At 35.5% G+C, this 27,044-nt stretch overlaps 1 protein-coding gene across 4 annotated transcripts in view; it reads left to right on the forward strand.

The window, feature by feature from the left end:
• The window catches only part of LRRC7 (leucine rich repeat containing 7), a 553,650-nt gene that overhangs the window by 85,577 nt on the left and 441,029 nt on the right, over positions 1-27,044 (forward strand). For 3 of the 4 annotated variants that reach the window (XM_043575239.1, XM_043575241.1, XM_043575242.1), the window contains exon 2: positions 18,719-18,816. In XM_043575239.1, the coding sequence (XP_043431174.1) occupies positions 18,719-18,816 (98 nt within the window). Of the gene's footprint in view, positions 1-18,718; positions 18,817-27,044 lie in introns of those variants that run through there. The other variant, XM_043575240.1, reaches the window with a different exon arrangement.

Below are 27,044 nucleotides of genomic sequence, written 5' to 3' on the forward strand. Positions count from 1 at the left end.
TTTACTCCCTGTTGAGAATTAGTGCTCTTTGGTATTTGGAAAAATTATGATAAGCCAAGGTAGTACTTCATGTAAAAAATCCCCATCCACAGAAAATTATTTAATGCCAATAAAGAATTCCAAATTTATAGAAGAGATTGTTTAAGAGTTAAGCTTTTGTTTTAATGGAGGATTCTTATTTTTAAAAATCCTGTTCTACTCCCACACCATAAAGTCATTGTGTCTTCATCTCAATCCAAGACCACAAAATCTGAGTTAATAAAATAATCAATTAACCTTTGACAAAAAAGACTGATAGAGATGCAATCTGTGTCATTTTGCTAAGGATGTCATGACAAACTACTGGATGCCTTAGACAACAGAAATTTATTTTCTCACAGTTTTGGAGGCTATAAGCCCAAGATCAAAGTGACAGCAGGTTTGGTTTCTTCTGAGACTTTTCTTATTGGCTTATAAATTGCTACCTTTTCACTCTGTCCTTCAATGGTCTTTTTTTTAGCGTGCATGTCACTGGAATGTCTTCACATGTCCAGGGTCCTCTGCTTATAAGGATACCATTAAGATTGGATTAAGTCCCATCCTAATGCCTGATTTTAATTTAAGCATCTCTTTAAGGACCTTATTTCCATATAGAGTTACATTCTGGCATATTGGGGATTAAGGCTTTAACACAATGAATTTTAGTTGAGCCCATAATACAATCTATTTAGACATCATTTTTCTTCCATACCTCCTTATTTATTATTACACTTAATGCTAAAATGCACAAAATAAGTAGTAATATGAAATAATATATCTTTTCATGTTGTAGTAATACATCATGATTTCTGATCAAGAATTTGCTATTATTTTAACAAACAGAGGGTAACTTATTTAAGTACAAGGTCTAATAAAATCTTAGTTTTTGTGATGAGAGCCATTTCAGATTAGATAACGAAATTGACATATAATGTCATTAATGCATCTTTTTAAAAAAAATTTTAATCTTTATTTTTGAGAGAGAGAGAGAGAGACAGAGAGAGAGACACAGACAGAGTATGAGTGGGGGAGGGGCACAGAGAGAGGAAGACACAGAATCTGAAGTAGGCTCCAGGCTCTGAGCTGTCAACCTGACGCAGGGTTTGAACTCACAAACCATGAGATCATGACCTGAGCTGAAGTCAGATGCCCAACAAACTGAGCCACCCAGGTGCCCCATCATCTATTTATATAACATTATTTTTTACCAATGCCCATTTAATAATGCTGGCTAGCATAGGGAAAAAATAGCATTCTAGGTAAAAAATTTAGGACTTGTGCCATTCAACGCTAGCAAACACAACTTTGATTCAATACTAACAAAATAGGGTCTGATTGATTATTTTTAAAGACTGCTATGTAAAGTAATATTGCTTTAAAAATGATAAAATATATTTTTTTATAAAGGATAGTAGACTCAGGAAAGACTGTTTTCTTTGTTGCCATTTTTGCCTTTTAAATTTTCTACTGAAATTGAGCTGGGTTTATAAAGGAAAATATTTTTTTCTTTTTTTTTCCTCTCTTACATTTTCAGATAAATCTTGATTAAGAGCTTTTCTGCTGTATATTGGCTTTTAGAGTTTGTTTCCTTATTCACTTGTGCATATTATATGCTTATCATTATGGCGCTGCCAGGCACATAGTCCTCAAAATCAGTTCAGTGTGCAACACTTCTGACTGGGCAACACATTCAAATATATCTACCTATATTTACAATTGTACCTTCATTCATTAGACATGGTCTCTGGTGCTATTTTTTGAATGCTTACCATGTGCTAGGAACAGAGGTAAAGTTTTCCTTTTGCTTTTTGGTATTTTTCCTTAAGCTAGAGTATTACCAATCTCCAACTTATCATGCTGGTCAAGAATGCCATGTTTTCCCAAAAGATCCTCTCCAAGATCATGCAATTCACTGGTCCCTTGCCACTGGAATTTCGCAAAGCAGGGGTATTTTTTTAAATAGTTTGGACATTTTATTAGAATAATAATGATAAATTTACCATTTATTATCACCACCATCATATGAAAAAGAACATCTCAACACCAAAACGTTGCTCAATGCAGAGTTCAAAACTTTGCTTATTATTCTCATTTCCCTAGTGAAGCTTTTGACATCCACAGTCCAAAATTTGGGAACCACTAATCTAGGAAAACAGAACAGAGAAAAAGAGAGGCAGTAAATATCAATAGGACTAATTAAAGATCTATGTATAGAATAATGCATCTCTTCTGAACATGTTAGTGATTTTCTAATTAAAACATAAAAAAATGTTGCTGTGTAACATTTGAAAGAATGATATTTAGCTTATTTAGTATATGGTAATTGATAAATAGGAAAGAATATTTGTTAAAAAATGTGAAGTCATCCACTTCTGGCTTTAGTTTCCTAACAAGACTTTTCATGTTATTTAACATAACTTGTAATACAAACATTTCTCTCAAAACAAAAAGTAGAGTTTCAAAAGAACTTTTTCATTGAACAGAACTTTTAGAACCTAAAGATTGATTATATGCTGATAAGTATCTATGATGTTAATTATAGTAGAAATAAATTAGAGTGACAATATAATGGAAAGTATCAAGAAATTACTATAATCCTTTACTACATCATAATTATTAAAAAATGAAAGAAAGAAAGAGAAAGAAAAAGAAAAGGAAAAAGGAAGACAAAAATATTTGATTAGAAGCAAAATCATAGTTGTTTGTTAAGGTATAAAAAGCCACAGTCAATTATAGACACAAAATTAGATACTTGCATTGTGAGTCTGTCTGCATATGAGAGAGATACTGTTTACTGACCCAAATTCACATGACCTAATTTCTCACTCACAGTTGTGTGTTTCCTAATAGTAGTGATAAATGTTCCCGAGATATGATTACTATATGATTAATGTGAAGGACCAAACATAATAATATTTGTAAAGTATAATGACTAGTCAAAAACGTTATTATTATTTGTTTAAAACAATAATTTCTTGGATTCTTTATTTTAATGTTTACTTATTAATTTTGAGAGCAAGAGAGAAAGAGAGCACACACGTGGAGGTGGGGCAGAGAGGGAGAGAGAGAATCACAAAGCAGACTCTTGGCTGCCAGAGCAGAGCCGGACATGGGGCTTGATCTTCTGAACTGTGCGATCACGACCCAGCCAATATCAAGAGTCAGATGCTTAACTGGTAGAGCCACCCAGGTGGCCCCAATCTCTTGGATTCTTAATGGCATTATCTTTTGCATAGATGACTTTATGTAAAGAATTATCAGTGCTTCAAGAAAATTCTTATAGGTAGAATTACTTCAGAATGACACATAGAACCATATGTGGAAACAATATAGACAATATCTATATTGTCCAATTTGAAAAGTACTATAAAGATTCCCAAGGATCCCCTTCATCCAGGTGCTGTTTCTAAACCACCATAAGTAAAATGCATACATATTCTTTTGCCTGATACATCTTTCCTTTATAAAATATTCTAAGGGGTAATATTGATTGAACCCACCATAAAACGTTGTTGACTTACCCAGATCTGCAGAGACTGGGAGAAAGCGGAGAAAGCATGGGAAATGAGAGAAATGAACAAAAAGATATTTGAGGGCTAATGCAGATTAATTTTTTTCTATTTAAAATTTTTGTCTAGGAATAATTTTGGATTTTTATCATGCTATCTTGCAGGTTCATTTATTTCCTGTTTTTTACCAAGTACAAATATTTATTGATTTATTAATATTGTAAATGATGGAAATCCATTGGTTAAAAAAATCTGTATACTAGTTTGCTAATATTCTCTGGTGCACCTTGTAGCAGCTGTTTTTAACTCATCACTTTTATACTAGTACCATGAGAATTTAATGGCTCTTACTTGATCTCAAAGTAATTATTTATATTCTTAGCAATATTATTCTGATACAATGCAAGGAAGCCAGGGTTAACAGAGGTCTTATAACATAGAGATTTTGAAATTAGAGAAATGTGAATTTGAATCCTCTCTTTCCTACTTCCTATCTGTGTCATATCCTATAGCTTACATATTTAGCATTTCTAAGGCTCAATTTCCTCATATCTTGAATACAGTGGTAATATTTTAAGTAATTCCTATTAGTTTGTTTTCACCTTAGCAAAATATATCATGGTAACTGAATATGTTTGTTTTGTAAAAAAAAAAAAAATGTTACTTCTGTTATTGTCAGCATGAAGTACTGCATACCCTGAAAGAAACTTCCCACGAAAGCAATTTAAAAATCTGGATGAAATATAAACTACATTTCTTTAAATGAATTGCTGAGCTGGCTAGAAAATAAGGAAGTAGCCAAAAGTTAAATCAAGGAGAAGTCCATGGAAGATAGGTAAGAATTGAAACTAGACTTACCCTAAGGCCATCTGCTAAACTGTAGGAAACATGAGCTCTTGTTTTAGTGGCTGGAAATGGCCAGGCAGTCGGGAAGTAAATCTTAGATATTCTCTGGACTAAACACACTCCAATCAGGACCTCAAAGAATCCTCAAAGATAAAATTTCCAAGAAAAATGAGCTCATCTTATAATGTCACAAAATGCATAAAGAAACCAGAAACCATAGGAAGCATGGCACTATAAATCAGTATCAGCAGAAACAAGAACCAAAATCATCAGATCACAAAGTTTTCAGACATTAGAATTATCTTAAATTTATGTGTTTTAAGAAATAAGAAATGAAAATGTGAGAAAAGAACAGGAGTCTATAATCACGTGGATTTATAAAATCACAATTGGCAGAACTAAAGAAATCAACAGTGTATGATGAGGCATTCTGGGGCTAACAACAGCAAAGAGCCATTTTCACACCTGTGTCTAAAATAGCATGGAAAAAGACAGATTTTGAGAAACTTAAGAGAGCTGTCTTTGTAGCTATAGCAATGCATCTTCTGAAAGGAACTGCAAACTTTGGTAGAAGAATGCAACAGAAAAAATAAGTACCCCTGCCTCTCTTCTCTCACACTTAGTTTCCTGATGATACCTTTCACTGGTCAAACACACCTGGATGTCAAAGGCAGGGGGACTTTATTGATACATGACATGGAGGTTAGTGTCCCAGGATGCAGAGCAGAGTGGATGAAATGGGGCAAAGAGAGAATTTCCAACACAAGATGTTAAGAGACATTTAAGATCGAGTGCAAAGGCCTAAATTCCATTTAAAGTTATAAAAAGAGAAAAAACAAGAACGAGCAATAATCAAAGGTACAATGAAAAACTTTTCAGAATTGCTAAAAGACAATATATCTCAAATCAAAAAGCAAAGCCAATATAAAAAGAAATTTATAAATAGACAATGTCATAGTGAAACTGAAAAACAGAAAAGACAATGGAAAGATCTTAAAATCAGCTAGACAGGAAAGAAAGGTTAACTCGCAAAGAAGAGTAGTAAATCATACCGGAATTCTTTACAGCAACACTGGGGCTGTAAATTGCAAATAACACCTTCAATGAGCTCTAAGCTGTCTGTCCACATTTAATTCTTTATCTTGTAGAGATATCTCTTAAGAAGATACAAAATGTAGACATTTTCAGATGAGCAACCAAGAAGTTTAAAATCTCCTGACTCACTTCGAAGGCAATTTTAAGGGATGAACTTCAGGAAGAAAGATTCTTATCAAAGGGAGAATGTCTGAGATGGAAAAGAATAATGAAACCAATATTAAATACATGAATATATCTAAACATAGAGGTCATAATTTCCAAATGAGAAGACAAAAATAAAATGAAAATAGAAAAAAAACCCCTCAATTTGAAAGAAGAAAATAGACAATCTGTATAAATAGAAAGCACAAAATAAAACTGCAGGAATAAATCCAAATTATTTTCAGTAAAATCAGATAAATGTAAATATAACATTCTGATTTCAAAATGAATCTGTAAAAAGCTAGACTTAAAATACACAATATTTTCTTTCCAAGAAATAGAACTTACTTATAAAGACCCAAAAAAATTTAATCCAAAAGTATGGAAAGTGATATTCCAGGCAATTGCTATCCATGAGAGTTCTTGCAACTGTATTATCAGATAATTAGATTGTAAGGTAAATAGCCTTATTAGATCTTAAAATCACTACAAAATGACAGAAGATTCAATTCATCAGGATATTATAGTTATAGCTTCTATATACTCAGTAATATAGACTCAAATTGTATAAAACAAAAAAAAAAAATGACAGAAGTACAAGGAGAAATAGACAAATTCACCAGGCATACAGGGAAAGTAGTCATACATTTCTCACTAATTAATATATGTAAGCAAAAACAAAAAACATCAATGCTTGGATAATGGTAATATACATTCTTTTCAAAGCACACATAGACTTTACAGTCAATAAGCAATTAATTTTACAAATAAGTAGATTAAAAGATTATGTTGCCAGTTGATAAGCCCTAGGGTAAAGGAAAAGCACAACAGGGCAAGAGCGATCAGAAGTATTGGTGCATGAGTGAAATATTGGGAGAGTTGCTCAAAGTATGGTATTAAATGTAGTTGTTAGGATAGACATCATTGAAATAATGTAACCTCTGAATAAAGAATTGACAAAGTGAAGGAATTCCGCACAGAGGACACTGCCAGAGTATGGGCCTAAGGCAGGAGCATAGTGTATATGCTCAATTGGATTGACTAAGAGGGAGAGAAAGGGGTATGAGGAGAGGCACCATAACAAAGGGCCCCACAGGCCATCTTAAGGACTTTGGCTTTTCATGTGAGTAAAATCTGAGTCCTCAGAGTGCTGGGAACAGTGCAGTACAAGATCTGACTCCTGATTCAAAAAGACTCCTTGGGTGCCAAATTGAAAATAGACCATAGGGAAGCAAGGGTTGTACCACAGACCCTGTGAATGTTTGCTCTAATATTCTTTTAATGGATAATAATGTATTTACATATGTACAACAGTAGGCAATAGAAGATAAGCAAAAGGAAACAAACAAAAAAGCAAATCCCTCTGGCAGGGTAATGGGAAATCATTGTGACAAGAAATGCCAGGTGAGAGGTTCTGAGGTAAAATAGCCATGCACCATGTGACATGATCCTTCCTTTGATCCATAAATTTTTAGAAAAAGCAGAAAGATTTTTTAAATGCTCCTAGAAATAGCAAATAATTATGTGATGTCCATCTGAGTAGTTCAGGCTGTTCGGGTACTCAGCCTCAAATAGGAACTTAATTGGGTTTTTCCCAGAAATCTATCTTCCTAGATGAATCATCTTGACTTCTCTTTCTTAGTAAAACATACCACATATTCCATATTCCATAAAAGATTGAAAGTGTTTATGCTTTAAAATATCCTAGAAATTTTAAATATGTTTCTGATTATGATGTCATCTGCTTTTGTCGTCAGTAAGAATTATAGCCATCAAACAGTACTCACTTGATTAATCATAACAGTTCATTTATTTGAAGAACATTTTGAATATCTTCTGTGATTCTGCACCATATGCAACAATTTTAGAGGAATTACTAGAACATTGTCCTAGCATTCAAAAAAACCTCAGTGTAGTGACCGTGAACCATTGACCTGTGGGCCTTTTCTGTGACTAAAAGAGATTCATCAGGAACAGGATGCAGAAGAACAGGCTGAAGACAGAGAACTACAGGGAAGAACATGGTCTTCACATCCCTACATTGCAAACAAAGACTGATGCCATTCTATTTATATATTATACTATATGGTTAGATATTTATGCACATTTTGAGAAGAATAATATTTATTCATATTTGCCAACTCTCCCCATTTCACTTTGAGAAAGGAATACATTCTATTCTTGCAAAATAAATACAGAACTTTCATATATATTTTTTTCTGCATCTAAACAACTACCCTATGTGATAGTAATCCCCTGTCTGAGACTTAAGAAGGCTCCTAGTGAAAGTGGAATCATCTTAAAAGGAGCAGAGCTGTTCCTTCATTTAGGCAGCTGTGCCGAGGTGGGAAGATCAGCAGGAATCCAAAAATATGGACATGAGTCTGGCTTTGTGCTGACCTTGGGTAAATGAGTCTCAGTTTCTTCATCTGTAAAATACTAAGTTCGCAGGCTCTTTATAAGGAATAAATATATGAAAATGTTGTATAACCATACATCACATTAGAACTGTAGAGGACAGGGGCGCCTGGGTGGCGCAGTCGGTTAAACGTCCGACTTCAGCCAGGTCACGATCTCGCGGTCTGGGAGTTCGAGCCCCGCGTCGGGCTTTGGGCTGATGGCTCAAAGCCTGGAGCCTGTTTCCGATTCTGTGTCTCCCTCTCTCTCTGCCCCTCCCCCGTTCATGCTCTGTCTCTCTCTGTCCCAAAAATAAATAAACGTTGAAAAAAAAAAAGAACTGTAGAGGACATACATTTATTTCTAACACCGTTTATTCATTTAATCACTTAGAAAGGAATATTTAATTTCCATTGTAGTCTATGAATTGTGCTAGATCCTCACAGAGGAGACAATTCTGCCCTCAAGGATTGTTAGTGGAGGCTGGGGTGATAAGATATATGCATAGGACCCTTAATAGGACAGAGACAGAAGATAGTTGGGGAAGTGGGCAAAATCATAGAAGGCTTTTCAAAAAAGAGATGATTCTGTATTCTGGTGGCATTAGTATTCTCCTTTCATAAATGTTGACTCAGGTGTCTTTCTCTTCTTTAAAGTCAAAGGATGGGTGGAAAGAAAATAATGTGGAAAAGGAATCAAACTTAGGCTTATAAATGTATTTTTAAATTTTCTTAATGTTTATTTATTTATTTTTGAGAGAGAGAGAGTACGCACACAAGCGGGGGAGGGGCAGAGAATGAAGGAGACCACAGAATCCAAAGCAGGCTCCAAGCTCTGAGCTGTCAGCACAGATCCCGATGTGGGGTTCAAACCCACAAACTGTGAGATCATGACCTGAGCCAAATTCAGGTGCTCAACCAACTGAGTCACCCAGGCGCCCCAAGGCTTATAAATGTATTAAATTGTAATAATTTCTAGATGGCAGGTAATTTAATTATATTTCTGGATTTCAACTTATTCAAAATACAATTTTTTAGAGGAATAATTGCCATATGCTATTAAATTTTAAGAATGATGGATAATTCATATATAATTTGTAATGTTATCATAATCTGAGTGGTAATATTACTGAAGAACCTAGCATTATTGCTCTGTCTTTGCTCTTGAGAGTGGTTTGGATGTATTGATTTTATTTTTTATTATGCCTTCTTCACATTTTTGTCATCCTGTGAATGTCATTCATTTTTGTAGGTGAAAGTCTCTGTTAATTTAGTCACTTCATTTGTATAATTTTAAGGAATTTTTTTCAATAACTCTGAGTTTAGTGAACTTAATTGATTATCCTTTTGTAATTTTGGCAATGAATATGTTCTTAAATCTTGCATGTAACTATTAATTTATGTAAGGACTTTCATAAGGGAAGCTTGCTACACCTTGTACCAATTGAATTTGTCAATAAAGTACCTTCATATAGATAACAGACTTCTGATACAATATTATTCTGTGTATGGGTAAAAAACAAAAATATTTTTTCTTAAATAGGAAAGAAGCAAATCAGTTTAAAACTAGAATTTTGTCAATAGTGTGCTTTCCTGAATTTATGAGGAGCTAGACTTTTTTCCCATTGCTAACACATGTTCTTCCCATTAATTTCATAGATTTTTATGGGACAATTGTCTGCTGTAACCTCTATAAAGTAAACTATATGTAACCCTCCACTTTTCAGGTCTGATTTGTGGTTTACAAAAGGTAGAAACAATATACTGTAGACTTTTCATCCCTTAAATGACCATGTAAAAACAAGCTTCTACTCTTTGAAACTATGGATGATCCCTGCAGTTTTGGTAAATCATCACTGGCCCTAGAACTCAGACATGTGATACTTTCCCAACTCAAAAGTGTGTTGTCTCTTTCTGTTCTGTTAAGCATTTCAATCTCTTTTCAAGCAGTTTAACTGTAGTTAAGAAGTGATTTCTTTTCACAATAATCTTGCTCTTTAACTTCAGTTTGTCCTTATTAAGTATCATCTCAACACATTTGGGTGAGATAATTGGGTATTGATTATCTTTGCTATGTCATTTGCAGTTCAAATTGGGTCTTTATAAACACTCGAGACTTTTTAATGGCTATTGTTTGCTCAAGGTGCATGCATAGTTTTATGCTGGGGTTTGGTTCACTGTGCTGAATTTGGGCTGAACTTCACTCACAAGAAAACAGCAGTTCAGTGATAAAGCAAGAGCACTTTCATTGCTTCTTCAACTTTTTCCCTTTTTTTCTTGAATTCTAAGCCAATTAAGGAATTCTGAAACTTGGCTTCACTTGGGGTCACTTGGCTTTAGAACTTGGTGAGGTTGGATAGTCACAGCATGCTGCTCCCTAATTCTTTTATTCCTTTGGGCAGAACAAACCACTAATCATTATTTCCAAAAATAATAGAAATCTTATCCTTGCTTCTTCCGTATGGATGCTTAAGCACACTTTAATTTTTTAATCCCTATTATTTGTATTTATTTTAGTTTACTATGAATATTTTTGTTAAGTGCTCAGCCATACAGAAGAATAAATTAAAGTGACAATTATTTGTAACTATTCAGTATTTTAAGATTTTTGAATATCTATGACTCACTTCGTAAAAATCTTACCATACAAGACCCTAGCAAAAAGAAAAGAATAAATATTTTGTATGCATGGTGGCATGTGAAATGAAGAGGGATTTTTAGAAGTCAAAGAAACAGAGTTCAAGTCCTAACTCTGGCTTTTCTGTGTCACTTTGCACGTGTCACTTAGTAGCTCAGACTTCCAATTGTCTCATCTATAAAATAGTGACATACTAATATCTGTTTCAGAATTGTCATGAAAATGAAATGAAATAAGATATGGGGAAACATTTTAACAACCGCAGTGCACTATATCAAAGCTCTCAAATAGTTTAGAATCTATATGAGTAAAGGGCACAAAAACTGAAATGGAGACTAATACTAACTTGAAAATTGCTGGTTACTCTTCCAACGTTTAGTAGATATAATATGGAAAATTCAGAAGGCAACCACTGAATATACTTGAAGTGGTTGGATTTGTTTCTGAGTGGAACTGGGACTGAAAAATCGGCCTTCAGGGATGGCACCTGGTTCTGCTGGCAAAAGTTCCCACAGAGCAACATCATGCTAAGGAGAGCAGCTCCCTCATCACCTACCATTCCTAAGCCCTGCAACGAAGGGAATCCAGGATTGTCCATCCTGCTCTCTGATGTCGTGTAGCCTTGGCAGCTGAGGGGAGTGCAGTGCTGAGAGGCTGTTATTGAGCTCACGGTATGGGTAAAATTTGTAATGGAAAAGAAGAATCTTCCAAATGTTCCTGCTAGGAAGGAGCAGACTTCATTCATCCATTTATTTATTCCATCTTTTGTTAAGTATTTATGGAGTATTTACTGTAGTCTAGGCACTGTGCTAAAGAATACCATGGAAGATGGAGTGCCTGTGGAAAGAAAAAGATGTTTGACTTTTGTCACATGATATATATTTTAATCTTTGGACTCTGATGAGTTAAAAGGTAGTATGCTCTTTACCACAAAATTATTGGGTAAATTTTCTGATTGTAGTCAATATCATATATATAGCTCTGTACTCTAACATAAATGCTCCTTGTATATGACTGTTAAATTTGAAGGCAACAAATGCTACCATATTTTACTATATATATTACTGAGCTTCCTACTCATATTGATTGCTATTTTAAATATAAGGGGTTGTGTTCATAGGTATGTAGTTTATTGTGTTTCATTCTGCTTATAATCAAATTAAATAAAAGCTCAATGGAAAGTAAGTCTGATTTTTTTAAATGTCTGCATTTGTTCAAGGTTATTTAATTAAAAATAATTATTAAGACATACTTGAAATGTTTACTGTTTTAGAAACCAAGTCAAGGATATTTACTCTTTATAATTTATTTTATATCTACTTAACTGATTTAAAAAATTCCTTCAGGAGTCCTAGGGAGCCTACAGAGCACAAACAAAGAGACTTGCAAATACTCAATTCATTGCTTGTGTGCTGAACTTCATTTAAGGGCTTTATCTAAATTGTCTATTCATCAAATAAACCCACTAAGCACTATATTTCTCCAGTTTGAGGTGTGTTCACAAAGCAGCAAATATAGTAATAAGCTCAGTGAGAAGGGAAAAATTAGCCTCAGTATATTTGGTATCTTGTAAGCAAAACAAGTTGATTTCACTTTTTAATCCATTTCCTTTATGTCATGATTAAATCACTCTCCCAACACACACACCAGTTGGGGCACCCGGTTCTGCTGGTGAAAGTTCCCACAGAGCAGCATCACACTAAGGAGAGCAGCTCCCTCATCACCTCTCATTCCTAAGCCCTGCAACGAAGGGAATCCAGGATTGTCCCACCTGCTCTCTGATGTCTCGTAGCCTTGGCAGCTGGTGGAGAGTGCAGTGCTGAGAGGCAGTTATTGAGTGCAAGGTGATGGCCTAGTAGGAAAGTGTTAGGAGGTGCTGTTGAATGACTGAGGGGAAGCACATAGGTTGGGGATGAGGGAACAATAGCAATATTTAGAAGGTCACTCACTAGTTTAACTACCTGGGTCATACCCAGTGATCCCAGAGCATACAATTTCCCTCATGGAAGGATTAGGAAAGGCAGGTTTATTCATTCATTCAAGCAGAAAATAATCCATGAATGCCAAACACCATGCCCATTTCTTCACTCCACCAGTAAGGTGGAAAATAAAATCAACATCGTCTCTGCCTTCATGAGGCTTATACTCCAAGAGGAAAGCAGACATTAAATAAAAACTTTGGAAGACTAATATATAATTGCAATTTGTGATAACTGTTATGATGGAAAACTTCAGGCTGTAGGATGGAACCATATTTTGGGATCTCATTAGATTAAGGTGTCAAAGTGATCCCTTATTATCTCAAAAAGTGATATTATAATGAAGACTAGAAGGATGATTATGAATTCTTCAGATAGGGCCACCTGGGTGGCTCAGTTGGTTAAGCATCCAACATTTGATTTCAACTCAGGTCATGATCTTATGGTCATGAGATTGAGCCACACATCAGACCACTTGGATTCTTTCTCTCCCTTTCTCTCTGCCCCTCCCCTGCATGCACACACTCTCTCTCACACACACTCTTTCTTTCTTTCTCTCAAAATAAATAAATAAACATTTAAAAAAAGCATTATTCAGATAGATTAGGAGAAGAACTCATTCAGTGTTATATGTAGAGGCCCAGAGATAGGAATGAGTTTTAAGCACATAAGGAAGGCACTTAGATGTACTACAGGCAGAGTTCCATAGTTGAAAACCATAGTTGCATGAAAAAGTATTTTGTTTAATGTTTATTTATTTATTTTGAGAGAGAGAGAGAGAGCTCATATGAATGGGGGAGGGGCAGAGAGAAAGAGGAGAGAGAGAGAGAATCCCAAACAGGCTGTGCTGTCAGTGTGGAGTTCCACTCAGGGCTCAATCTCATGAACCGTGAAATCATGATCTAAGCCAAAATCAACAGTCAGACGCTCAACCAACTGAGCCACCCAGGTGCCCTGAAAAAGTGTGTTTCTGCCAAGAGGCTCCTAAGAGGTCACTGTGAACCAATTCTAGGTTGAAGAAGAGTTCATTTGTTCATTTGTCTCTAAAGACCTTCATGTGGAATACTTGTCCAAGATTTTACTTCCCTATCAGGGGCACCCGGGTGGCTCAGTTGGTTAAGGATCCGACTTCAGCTCAGGTCATGATCTCACAGTTCGTGAGTTCAAGCCCCACATTGGGCTCTGTGCTAACAGCTCAGAGCCTGGAGCCTGCTTTGGATTCTGTGTCTCCCTCTCTCTCTGCCCCTCCCCCACTCTCTCTCAAAAATAAATAAACATTTAAAAAAAGATTTTACTTCCCTCTTATTGACTAATTCAGAATTCTTCAGTGGAGAATTGTATTTTTACCAGTCATGTGCTGAACGGGGACTTCTAGGCCTGTCGTGCTATCTACTACAGTAGTCACATGTGGCTATTGAAATTGAAATTTAAATAAATTAAATTCAATAAAATTTCACAAATCACAAATTCAGTTCCTCAGTCACACTAGCCACATACTCAGTGCTCAATAATTGAATATGGCTAGCAGCTACTGTCTCAGCACAGATATTGAACATTTCCATCATCATAGAAATTTCTATTGCACAGTTCACATAGTAGCTAATAGCCTGGGCTCTTGAGTCAGACATATCTAGATTTAAATCCTGAATGTTGCACTTACTGTATGATGCTAAGTAAGTTACTTAACATGTCTGAAATTCAGGTTAACCATGAATAAAATAAGGATGACATAGATAATGCATATATAAAGAACCTAACATAGCACCTGACACATAATGGACATTTTGGAAATACTTACATCTCACGGTTCTCTTCTCTTAACCAAACACCTTTGTCTTCCAGTGACTCAGTCGTTCTCCCTCATCTTCCTCCATCCAGTACGAATTCATTTCAACCATATTTATACCCAAGTTTCACTTCCTTTTTCAACTAGTCATACTCCCAATCCAACCCACAATTCTCAATTAATCCAAACTTGTTCTCTGTTCCAGCTGAGTCTACCAAACCTTGTTGGAGGAAATCATTTCACTGTTGAGATTATCAGCCTTATCAGTGGGCAGCCTCCTGGTTCATCTGGTGGACTACCAGAGAACTTGGCAAGCCTTTGACAATATCTCTTGGGCTAATCTTCTCATTTTTGATAGTACCTGTCCTAACTGCAGTCTTTTCACCTTTGTATCAGCAAATGGCTATATCCTGGAATGACTTCACTGAACTTCCCTCCCCTGTATCTCCCAAGTGTATATTTTTTATTTATAGGGTTTCCCAAAAGCCAGTTTTGGGATCAGTGTAAGGCTACTTTAGAAGTATTTGATTCATGTTAAAAAATACATCTACTTGTACTTGACCCCTGCCTACTGAATGAAAATCTTTAGTAGTGGGAATGGGGGAATGTGTACTTGTTTAAAGCTCCTCAGGTGATTTTGTGACCTAAATTTAGGGTACACACCAAGAGAGCTGTAGACACCTTTGCTCATAATCTCTGATTTCTTTTTCACACTCTTTAATATTAATGTGTCTGTCTCAATTTCTTCCCAGCAGTTGACATGTAGGCTGCACTTTTCAGAGCTCTTCAATGAGTTGTTAGAGCATCTGTCTTGCCTGTGGTCATCACACTTAATCTCTCCTTGCTGGCACTGTTAACACACTCCCACTGGCGGCTTGCCAAGTTTGAAAGTAGCAAGAAAAGCTCCTTTGCTGTGTCCTGGCTGTGCTCCAAAGCTTCATTTTTGGTCTTTTTGTCTGACCATTTAATGCAAACTGTAGATCATAGATGACACCGGTGGAAGAGTTCATGTAACCAAGAGTGTAATCTCAGGAAGATGGAAGTCTCACAGTTATGTAATAGTTTGGACATGAATATTGCTCTGTAAAATTTTAACTTAATTCAAATTGTGTTTTCTACTGGGCATAACATTTGGCATTCCAGAGAAAAAATGAACTTTCAATGCTTTTTACAATTTTTTTCATCTATTAGTGTGTTGTATATATCATTTATAGTGAATTTCTTGGCTCCAGTTATCTTTTTGGCAGTTATCAAAAACTTAAAATGTAATGAGTTTGAGCCCCTCGTTGGGCTCTGTGCTGACAGCTCAGAGCCTGGAGCCTGCTTCAGATCTGTGTCTCCCTCTCTCTCTCTGCCCCTCTCCTGCTCACACTCTGTCTGTCTGTCTCCCTCAAAAATCAGTAATAAGCATTAAAAAAATTAAGTAATTAAATAGTCACTGATAGAAAGGAACATTTTAGTGAAAATAGCTGAATGATCAAAAATGAACATGTAATTAGCAAATAAACTTATATACTAATATATATGTATATATATATATACTTGTGTAGTGTTATGTTTATATAAATATCTAATATGTATACTATTTATATACAGGCATAGATTAATGTAAATATTGCTGTGTTTAAGAAGAACGTTGCCACTAATTTTTCATTACACAGTAGAATCTCAAGTATCAGTTTCCTAGTGGAATTATAATGAATAATCATAGACTCATGGAAATAATAGATTAGGAAACAAGTAGAAAAAGATAAAAAGTCAGAGAATCTTGATTAAATCTCAGTTGAACCTTTACTTAATGTGTGGCCATGAGCAGGTTACTGAACATTTCTGAGCCTTCCTCATTATAAAATAACCTTTCAGGAGGTTGTTGTAAAGACAAAATGGAATAAACGATAAATGGTAATACATTATAAGATAAATTCACTTGTTGCTAAGGTCAAAGGGCACTGTACAATTCTGAAATATCTTATAAATTCTCTAAGAATACATTATGTAGCACTTTAGTTAATTTATGGGAATAGCAACTCACTTTTATCCATCTTAGTATCCTTGAAAGATTATCATATAGTAAATCTTAAATCTTACTAAATAAAATGAAGTATATTTTATTAAGTTCTTTATTTCTGAAAATTGGCAATTCATATGCATGGATGTAATAAATAAACATTTATTTAGCCAGAATTTCTTTTTTCCTCAACATTGCCATCTGCTCTTTTTCTTAGTTAAATAAAGGCAAGTTTTCATACTTTTCCTAACATACTAGACATTTAAAATTTTAGTATATGATTTCATTTTTACTTGGGATAGTTAGGATAAATAATGGATATATTTGTTGAGCCCTCAAAGTGTGATGGACACAATGTAAACTATTTTACATGTATTTAATCCTCACAACAGTCCTATGAAATGGCTTGTGTTCCCCATTTACTGATGAAAAAATAAGGCGCAAAATAGGTTATCTTTCTCTAAAATCATCCTTTCATAGACAAAATGGAAGTTTGAACTTAGGCAGTCTGATTCCCAGAACCTAGGCTCACACATTTAAGCCATTGCTAATATTGCATAATCTGCAGATCTGCTTGTGAATGTTCTCAGAATACAAGCTTTGGTCACCATGATTCCTGGGGAGATTGACCTGGAGATTCTTGGGTCCAATAGCAACCATATGAGTAAAACTCTCCTGGACCCCTAGTAATGCTTCCTGACTTGTTCTATAAAAATAAAAAAATAAAAAAAATTAAAAAACCCACCATAATTATATGGAATCAATTTCACATATTCAGTAGTCAGAGATACAAAAGGAAAAATAATAACCCATCCAAGAGAGTGGTTTACATAGATTCTGATCAGAGTAAGTTGTCTGAGTAAAATTGGTTTCTAAAATCACATCACAATTTTATGCAGACATTTGTATGCACAGGTTATGTTTATTGTATTTTACTGCCTTGAGCTTGTAAATACTAGTGAATAATTATTAGTTCACTTAAAGTTATTATTAGATCTAATTGTAATTTGTATATTTGCTGAAACGTGTAATCAAAATTGTGCATTGAATTAATTCAAGAGTCAGAAACTAGAAAATTTTATATAATTTAGTTTATACAGCTAATCTTTATGGTTAAACTGTAGGGACAGGCCTGAAAGCTAATTTTCCTCTCATAAACAGTGCTAGAGTAAATTATGTCTTAAACCCTTCAGGTTTTTGCTTTGTTCCCTGTCACTGTATTGCTATACCTCAAGAGAAGTAATTCTTTTTCTCAGTTGAAATGAACTTCAAGTGAAACTAAGGCCCAACTTACCATCACATACTAAGAAACATTTTCTTGTACTTTACATACACAGGCATGTACATTTGAACATACATGGACACACATATACACACACACAGAAGCCCCTACAAACAAATGGATTAATTTCAGGAAGTATATTGAAAAGTTTTTTTAAGAACTAATGACCATTTCCCATAGAAATAGTGTTATGTTACTACCCCACTACAAAAGATTATTTATCTCACATTTTACATAATTTTAAATAATGCTTTTATGGGATTGTCCTCTCCTAATTTTGCCCCCTAGACACCAGAAACATAATCTTCTGCACCACTAACTAGGAGACCCTACACCACTATCGCCCATAATAACCATGCTGTTTTCAATGGTATATATGCTTTTGGCAGCTGTTATCAAAACCAGTGATATCCCATTAGAATAATCTTGTAGATGTTAAGAAGCTATGTTTATATTTTCAAAGTGATAATAGATGGTTTTGTTCTGAATTTTCAAATTCTGAACTCTCAGTAGTTTTAGTGTTATCAAAATGAGTAGACTATGTACTGGTGGCACAAAACTATGTTTACTGAAACCAAAAAATACTGAACACAAAGTATGTGCTATAAAATATGCTAGTCCAACTTGCATTTAATTCATTTATTGTTATTCTCCAGTGGTCAGCATCATATATTGCTAGTAGCTGAGAAGTTACATAGGGGATTTCAATGCACAAATTTGGGGATGGGGGGTATTCAGTTCATAGCAACCTGTAATTGGAGAGTAGGTATATGAATTTTGTCTACGTGGTGTTTTTTAATTTTTTTTAAATTTAGAACTCCTTGGAAAAGCCAAGCACTCTCCACTTGCCACAGTCCCTGCCACTCCCTACTGTCTCATTCCTTGACAGACACTTAATAGTGTTGTCTACCAAGCCTTAGTAGATACTTGAATTATTGACTCTTGATTTAGACCATTTGGAGAGTCAAAATTTATAAAGATTTTGGTATTAAATTTAGTTTTGATTCTCTCTTATAGGATGGAGAACCTAATAAGGGGAAGGAATCCCCCACAATATCAGAGAAGTCCTTGTAAAGAAGTTCGTGCAGCACTCAGGAAGAGGCCTGAAGAAGAGTGTAAGTATGTTTAATAGGGTTATGTTCTAGATAGAGTTTGGTGAGTAGCATTTACAATAAAAGATTAACTTTTAAGTGATTAGTCAAATAACAGAAGTACTTAATAAATATTTATTGAATCAAATTGAATTTATTTTTAAAACCGTATGACTAAATGATGCCTTGATTCAGACACTAGGAACATTGTTCTGTTGACTGTTTCTCTTGTACATCAAGATATTCTACTGATAATTGGGTTCCATGTTCAAATGAGATTGGAAAAGGCTGCATAGTCTACCACGTCTTTGTTAGATATTCTTACCATGAATATTAATGTTTCTGAGGAGTCCTGATGTAAAAGAACTTTTGAAATGTGTTTCAAATCAATAGTTTCTGGTTTCATTTGACCACAACACTCTTTCAACATTTTTTAAAACTGAGAACCCCTTGAAAACCATTGCATTAGACTAAAGAATAAATATCTAATGGTAAACATAAAACCATTGCTCAAAAGGAAACATTTGATCAAAAACATTGATCAAAAGGAAACAATCAAATTTACGAAAATATTTTGAAAGATGGAAGTCATATGTCTTACCATAAAATCATGTTATTCCATCTGCAGATTAGTAAATATTAGAATATGGAATTGTCTATGGAGACTTTATTTTAATATTTCTAGCCTGTAGCATTGTTGGAGACGTTTTACATAATATTTGCATTTTAAGTTTATAAGATGACCAATAATACTAACTTTCCTCTTGCTATTTGCATATAATTATTTTCAGGGAACTAAAACACATTCTATTATGACCAAAATGTATGTGATTTTTTTTCCTTTTACAGAACTTACATTTTATAAGGATAGAGCTAATGTGGTTGGTTCACTGGCATATGTAGTTTAATTGACTTTTTAGATAATATTGGCATTTTAAATTAGTTTCGAGTATGCAGTTCTGAGTAAAGACCGTATAATTAGAACTGGGCACACTCATGGCAGGTAGAGTGTTTTCATTCTATTTTGTTTTATTTTAAAGTTAATAGACAATCTGATTGGGTTATCATCTATGTCATTCAGGATAGTGTTAGTTTTTTTAGTGTTAGTTTTCTTTTATTTCATAGATTTATGGCTTTTAACACTATAACAATATCCAATTAAAACTAAAATTTGAAAATGAAAATTGAATTCTGGGCATGATAAAATTAAAAGTATAAGAAGCGGACTCTTACATAAAAGTACTGCTCTTTTATTGGGTTCATAGGGAAGCTCTGGGGTTTCTCCTCTATGCTGGTTTAACACAAATAGCTTAGTTCTCTATAAGTTTTATTTTAAAACTTATAAGAAAGTTTTGTGAATGAATCTACCAATGATTCTCTCAGAATTGCTATTTAACATATATAAAGTGTTTTTTCAAAACTCTGAGTTAGTCTAGGCCAGAGGTTGACCATTGAGTCCATTGACCAAATCCAGCCTGACACTTGTTTCTGTAAAAAAAAAAAATTTTTTTGAAACATAGCCATCTCTGTTTATTTAGGTATTGTGTATGGCTGCTTTCACACTACAGAGGAAAAGTTGAGTAATTATGACAGAGATTAGATGGCTCACAAAGCCAAAAGTATTTACCTGATTCTTTACAGGAAAGGGTTTCTAAAGCCAGATCTGGGCCATTGGTTCTCAAAGTATGCTCTCCAGAGCAAACACAGTAGCAGCATCTGGGAAGTGTTTAGAAGTGCAAATTTTAAGAGCTGTGATCCACAACTACTGAATCAAAACCTCTGAGAGTTGGGTGCAGTAATCTGTGTGTTTAGAAGAAACCCTGCAGAGCATTCTGATGCCAACTTAAATTTGAAAACCACTAGGCTAGGTCAAATGACTGGCTGCAGATGATAGTAAATCATCATGGATACAAAAGACTAATGAAGGTAGGCATATTTTAGAGTTAAGTTTTATTCTTGTCTTATGGAAGGTATATAACATAACTGATGCTTGTATTCACAAGTAAGTCCTCATCAATTGTATTGTGGCAGTCAGGGCATTTTTCAAATATCATCTCAGGAACTCAGTTGGGTTGACTAAGTTATTGAACATGGGAAGACATAATAAGAAATAAGAAACTTATAAAATGTTATTCTTTTCTAAAGAGGTCTTCGTTATCCCTTGTTAGTATAATGAACAATTCTTCTTGCTTTGTTACCAAACAGTGTTAATTCCCTAAGAAATCCTCTTTTTCAGAATGGAAGCAGTATATCATATTAATTAATTAATACATTAACTTCAGAATCTCACAGAAGAGTTTATTCTCTAATGTGACACTAGTATGACCAGCTGCAGGAATCTGGGTATTATTTTTTTAATCTAAGATGCCATTTACTAATCTGAAAAATGAGGATAGTGATAGAGTCTACCTTATAGTGTTGTTTTGAGAATTAAAGGAAGGTATTTATACAGGCATACCTTGGAGATATTGTGGGTTCAGTTCCAGACAATGGGAATATCATAAAGTGAATATCACCATAAAATGAGTCAAATGAATTTTTTTGGCTTCCCAGTGCATATTAAAAGTTATGTTTAGGGGCGCCTGGGTGGCGCAGTCGGTTAAGCGTCCGACTTCAGCCAGGTCACGATCTCGCGGTCCGTGAGTTCGAGCCCCGCGTCAGGCTCTGGGCTGATGGCTCAGAGCCTGGAACCTGCTTCCGATTCTGTGTCTCCCTCTCTCTCTGCCCCTCCCCCGTTCATGCTCTGTCTCTCTCTGTCCCAAAAATAAATAACGTTGGAAAAAAAAAATTTTTTTTAAGTTATGTTTATACTATACTGTGGTCTGTCAAGTCTGCAATAACATTATGGTTAACAAATTGATGTACAATCTAAATAAAAAAATACTTTATTTCTAAAAAGTGCAAACTGTATCTGAGCTTTCAGTGAGTTGTAATCTTCTTGCTGGTGGAGAACCTTGCCTCAGTGTTAATGCCTGCTGCCTGATGAGGGCAGTGGTTACTGAAGGTTGGGATTGCTGTGGCGATTCCTTAAAACATTTTGCTATACTGATTTACTTTTCACGAACGATTTCTCTGTAATATGTAATGCTTTTTGATACCATTTCACCTATGGTAGAACTTCTTTCAGAATTGGAGTCAAATCTCTCAAACCCTGCCACTGCTTTATCAACTAAATTTATGCAATATTCTCAATCGTTTGTTGTCATTTTAACAATCTTCACAGCATCTTCACCAGGAGTAGTTTCCATCTCATAAAACCACTCTCTTTGCTCATCCATAAGAAACAACTTATCTGTTAAGGTTTGATCATGAAATTGCAGCAATTCAGTCACATCTTCAAGCTCCACTTCTAATTCTAGTTCTTTTGCTAGTTCCCCCACATCTGCAACCACTTCCTTCACTGAAGTCTTGAGTCCCTCAAAGTCATCCAGGAGGTTGGAATCAACTTCTTCCAAACTTCTGTTAATGTTGACATTTTGACCTCTTCCCATGAATTACAAATGTCCTTAATCACAAATGTAGAATAGTGAATTCTTTCCAGAGTTTTCAATTGACTTTGCCCAGAGTCATCAGAGAAATCACCGTATATGGCAGCTATAATCTTACAAAATGTATTTCCTAAATAATAAAATTTGAAAGTCTAAATGATTCCTTGATCCATGGACTGCAGCATGGAGGTTAGGTTAATAGGCAGGAAGACAACATGAATCTTTTTGTACATGTTCATGAGAGCTCTTCAGTGACCAGATATATTGTCAGTAAGCAGTAATATTTTGAAAGGAATCTTTTTTTCTAATCAGTGGCTCTCAACAGTGGACTGAAAATATCTGGTAAACCGTGCTACAAACAGATGTGCTGTCATCCAGGCTTTGTTCCATTTATAGAGCATAGGCAGAGTAGATTTAGAATAATTCTTTTTTTTAATTTTTTTAAAAAAATTAGTGTTTATTTTATCTTTGAGAATGAGAGACAGAGCATGAGTGGGGGAGGGGTAGACAGAGAGGGAGACACAGATTCTGAAGCAGGCTCCAGGCTCCAAATTGTCCGCACAGAGCCCATAAGCACAGAGCCCTATGCAGGGCTGGAACTCACAAACCAGATCATGGTTTGAGATCATGGTTTGAGATCATGACCTGAGCCAAAGTTGGACACTTAACCCACTGAGCCACCCAGGCACCAATGATTTAGCATAATTCTTAAAGGCCCTAGGAGTTTTGGAATGGTCATTGAGCACTGATTTCAACATAAAGTCACCAGGGGCTCTAGTCCCCTAAGAGGAGAGTCAGCCTGTCCAGGCACTGATTTTTCCTTTCTAACTAGGAAAGTCCTAGATGACATCTCCAAACAATAGAAGTCTGTTTTATCCACATTAAAAATCTGTTGTTTAGTGTAGCCATCTTCATTCATTATCGTAGCTAGATTTTTCTGGATAACTTGCTGCAGCTTCTACATCTGCACTTATTACTTCACCTTTCATTTTTGTGTTATTAGAGTTGGTTTCTTTCCTTAATTTTCATGAACTAATCTCTACTAGCTTCAGACTTTTCTTCTGCAGCTTCCTCACCTCTCTCAGCCTTCATAGAATTGAAGAGAGTTAGGACCCTGCTCAGGATTAGGCTTTGGTTTAGCGGACTGTTGGGGCTAGTTTGATCTATCCAGACCATGCAAACTTTATCCAGATTAGCAATAAGGGTATTTTGCTTTCTTATCATTCATGTGTTCACCGAAATAGCATATTTAATTTCCTTCAAGAACTTTTCCTTTGCATTTACAACCTGGCTAACTAGCACAAGAGTCTTGGCTTTTGGCTTACTGTCCTCACTGAGCTTAATCATCTCTAGCTTTTGATTTAAAATTAGAGACATGTGATTATTCCTTTCACTTGAACACTTAAGAGGGTTATTAATTGACCTATTTCAATATTGTTGTGTCTCAGAAGATACAGAGGCTTTAGGAGAGGGAGAAAGATTAAACTTGCCATCTTACATGAGCATAGTTTGTGGCTCCCCAAAACAATTGTAATAGCAACATCAAAGATCACATGATATCACCATAACAAATATAATAGTAGTGAAAAAGTTTGACATATTGTGAGAAAAATGAAATGTGACAGAGATGTGAAGTGAGCAAATGCAGTTTGAAAAATGATACAGATAGACTTGCTCGACACTGGGTTGCCACAAACCTTTAGTTTGTAAAAACACAATTATCTGTGAAACAATCAAGTGCCATGAAATAAATTGAGGTATGCCTGTATTAAGTACTTGGTGTAGAACCTGGGACATAGTTTTCTTTTCTTTCTTCTCTCTTTTGTTTCACTTATTATTATTCTTATTTCAAACTTAGCATCTGTGTGAAGATAATAAAGCATGTTTCTGATCACAGAAATGGAAATTAATAGAAATAACCACCACTATCTTTAGAAACAATAATGCACAGCAAGCAACAGTTTGTGAACAAATGACATAAATCTGAAATTCTTGCAGCAGTGTTAAATAGTAATTCATGTTAGGTAGTAATTTTTTCACACAGCAGCATTGTTCTTTATTATTCTACAAATTCCATATGGGATCTTGACCAAGACTTGCTGGGTCAATTCCCATGGAAAGCTGCCACCTTAGAAAGCCATCATAGAAAGCTAAATGTGGCTTCCCCTTTGAATTGGAAGGAACAGTAGAAATTGACTCCTTTAGATGCAAGGAGAAGTCTTTTTTATTTGGAGATATTGCATACAGAAGGTTTTGCTAAGTAGCATAATTCATACTGCTCTCTTTTATAATATTTTATACTTTTCTGCAGTATTTTCAAGTGAAGATCAACATTAGGTCACCAGACATAACTCTTAACCAATTATTTCATGTGAATTATATCTTGATATTTTACATCTAGCATAGTCAAGCAAACTTTCAGTAAAAATAAATTGCTCCCTGTAAAAGACAGGCTTTGAAATATGCTCAACTTACATCCTATTAAAAAAAACAAAGATATAAATTTGTCTGCCAAACCACAGCCCCATTCAGCTACAGCACTACATTCTGTTTTATTCCTAGGTAAGCCTCTGTAAAGAGTCATCTATACTCACCCCATTTACTTATTTCCCACTCAGTCGTCCAAACCCATGCAATCTGGGTCCTACCCAGTCACTCAACTAAAATAGCTTTCATTCATACCACCAATAATTGCTTTGTGTTGCTGTTATTTGTTTTTAATTGCCATGCAACAGATTACCCAAACTTAGTGGCTAAAACATCATTTATTATCTTGCAGTGCCTGTGGGTTGGGAGTCCAGGGTGGGCTTAGCCAGGTTCTCGGCTTCAGGATCTTACCAGGAGCTCAGTTGAGGGAACATCCATTTCTGAACTTACTCAGGTTGTTGGAAGAATTTGTTTCCTTGTGGTTGTATGGCCAAAGCCCTGCTTTTTGCTGGCATCTAGCAGAAAGCCATCTTTAGGTGTTAGATACCTCCTACAGTTCCTTGCTACATGTATGTTCTCAGTATGGCTGCTCACTTCATTGAGACAACAAGGAGACTCTGTCCTCAGGGAAGGCCCTATCCATCTTTTAAGGGCTTCCAGCCGATTAAGCCAGGCTCACCCAAGATAATCTCACTTTTGTTTAATTCACAGTGAACTGATTTGGGATTTTAACTACACCTTCACCTTTTCCATATTCTGTTGGTGTCATTGACTCTAAGTCTAAAGTTCTCTTTTGGCCAGCAAAAGAGCAGATGCAGGATTAAAGCAAGAGATGGCTAATGTCTGGTAAAAGACAAGAGCCCCAAACAAGTGTCCTTGCCCATTTTTATTAAGATCAGAAGGCTTACAAACATGGCGATGGACGTGCACAGACAATGAATCTGTGAACATTAACTTGTGGACCTGAGCAAAAGAGGGTTTTGAAGATACTTGGGATTAGGGGTCTGGGTTAATACAAAACAAAATCTGGGATCTGGGCAGTTGGAAGGAAGGTTGTTTACAGGGGGCATGAAGCAGCACCTCTGTTTATCTTAGCTAGTCTAGGGGATGAGACAGGTAGGGGAAATAACCTCAGGGTTGACAAGGCACCTTTTCTTTTGTTAACCATCTCCGTTCTGGTCTGCTTTGCCTGCAGTGGAGCAGTCCATAGTCCAATTCACCAATTTACCGAACTTGGCCCTATTCTCCTGTGAAAGCAGCCTTTATGCTATAGTACTAAATTAGGGGTGCTTCCACCATGAATATCTAATCTTGTTTATTTCATATACCTATGTATTGTGCACCTTTGTGCCCGTTCCTATTTTGGGCCTTTGCCCCTCCAATTCTATTCTGGGGGCCCTGGACCTCCTCTCTATTTTGGGGTGTCTTTGCACCTCCCTATTCCTGGTACCTTTGCATCTCCCTATTCATGAGGTGCCAATCTGGTTTACCCAAACTTCAGTGTAAGCATTTATGGCTTTGTATTTCTTTATGCCTTGTTAACCCATTGGTGTAATCCCAGGGCCTTCCTAAGCTTATCCCCCACATATTGGCTATAAACAAATCACAGATCCTACCCGTATCCAAGGGGAGGGAATTATATAGGGCTTGAACTTGGGGTTCTGAACTTGGGGTTATGATGACCATGGGGCCACCTTAGAATTCTGCCTACCACTTGCTAAATTCAGTGAACAAATTTTATAATGTCCTTTTTATTTAACTTCTTAGCACAAATAAATGCTATTGATTCTCTTTTGAAAGAAATTTTTTTGACTACCATAATACAATACTGATTTTTGTCCGTCTCTCTGATTACTTTTTTGCATGCTCAACTTGCTATTTCCATCCATTACATATTAAAATTTCTGAAGACTGTTTGAATTCTTCTTCCAAAAATACTCTTTCCATGAACAATCTAATTACACTCACAGCATCAATTATTACTATAATCAGATTCCTCACAGATTGGTACCTCCAACCCAGGCCTCTCTCCATATATTGGAATATCTACTTGACACATTCCCTGGTTTTCTTAAAAGTACCTCAAAGTGGATGGCTCAGTTGGTTGGGTGTCTGACTTCTGCATGGGTCATTATCTCACAGTTCATGAGTTTGAACCCCATGTCAGGCTCTGTGCTGACAGCTTGGAGCCTGGAACCTGCTTTGGATTCTGTGTTTCATCTCTCTCTCTGCCCCTACCTGGTTCATACTCGGTTTCTCTCTCAAAAATACTCTCTCTCTCTCTCAAAAATAAACATAATTAAAAAAAAATACCTCAAAGTCTCAAAATCAGTGCTC

Source organism: Prionailurus bengalensis, chromosome C1 (genome assembly GCF_016509475.1).
Source record: "Prionailurus bengalensis isolate Pbe53 chromosome C1, Fcat_Pben_1.1_paternal_pri, whole genome shotgun sequence".
Taxonomy (NCBI): domain Eukaryota; kingdom Metazoa; phylum Chordata; class Mammalia; order Carnivora; family Felidae; genus Prionailurus; species Prionailurus bengalensis.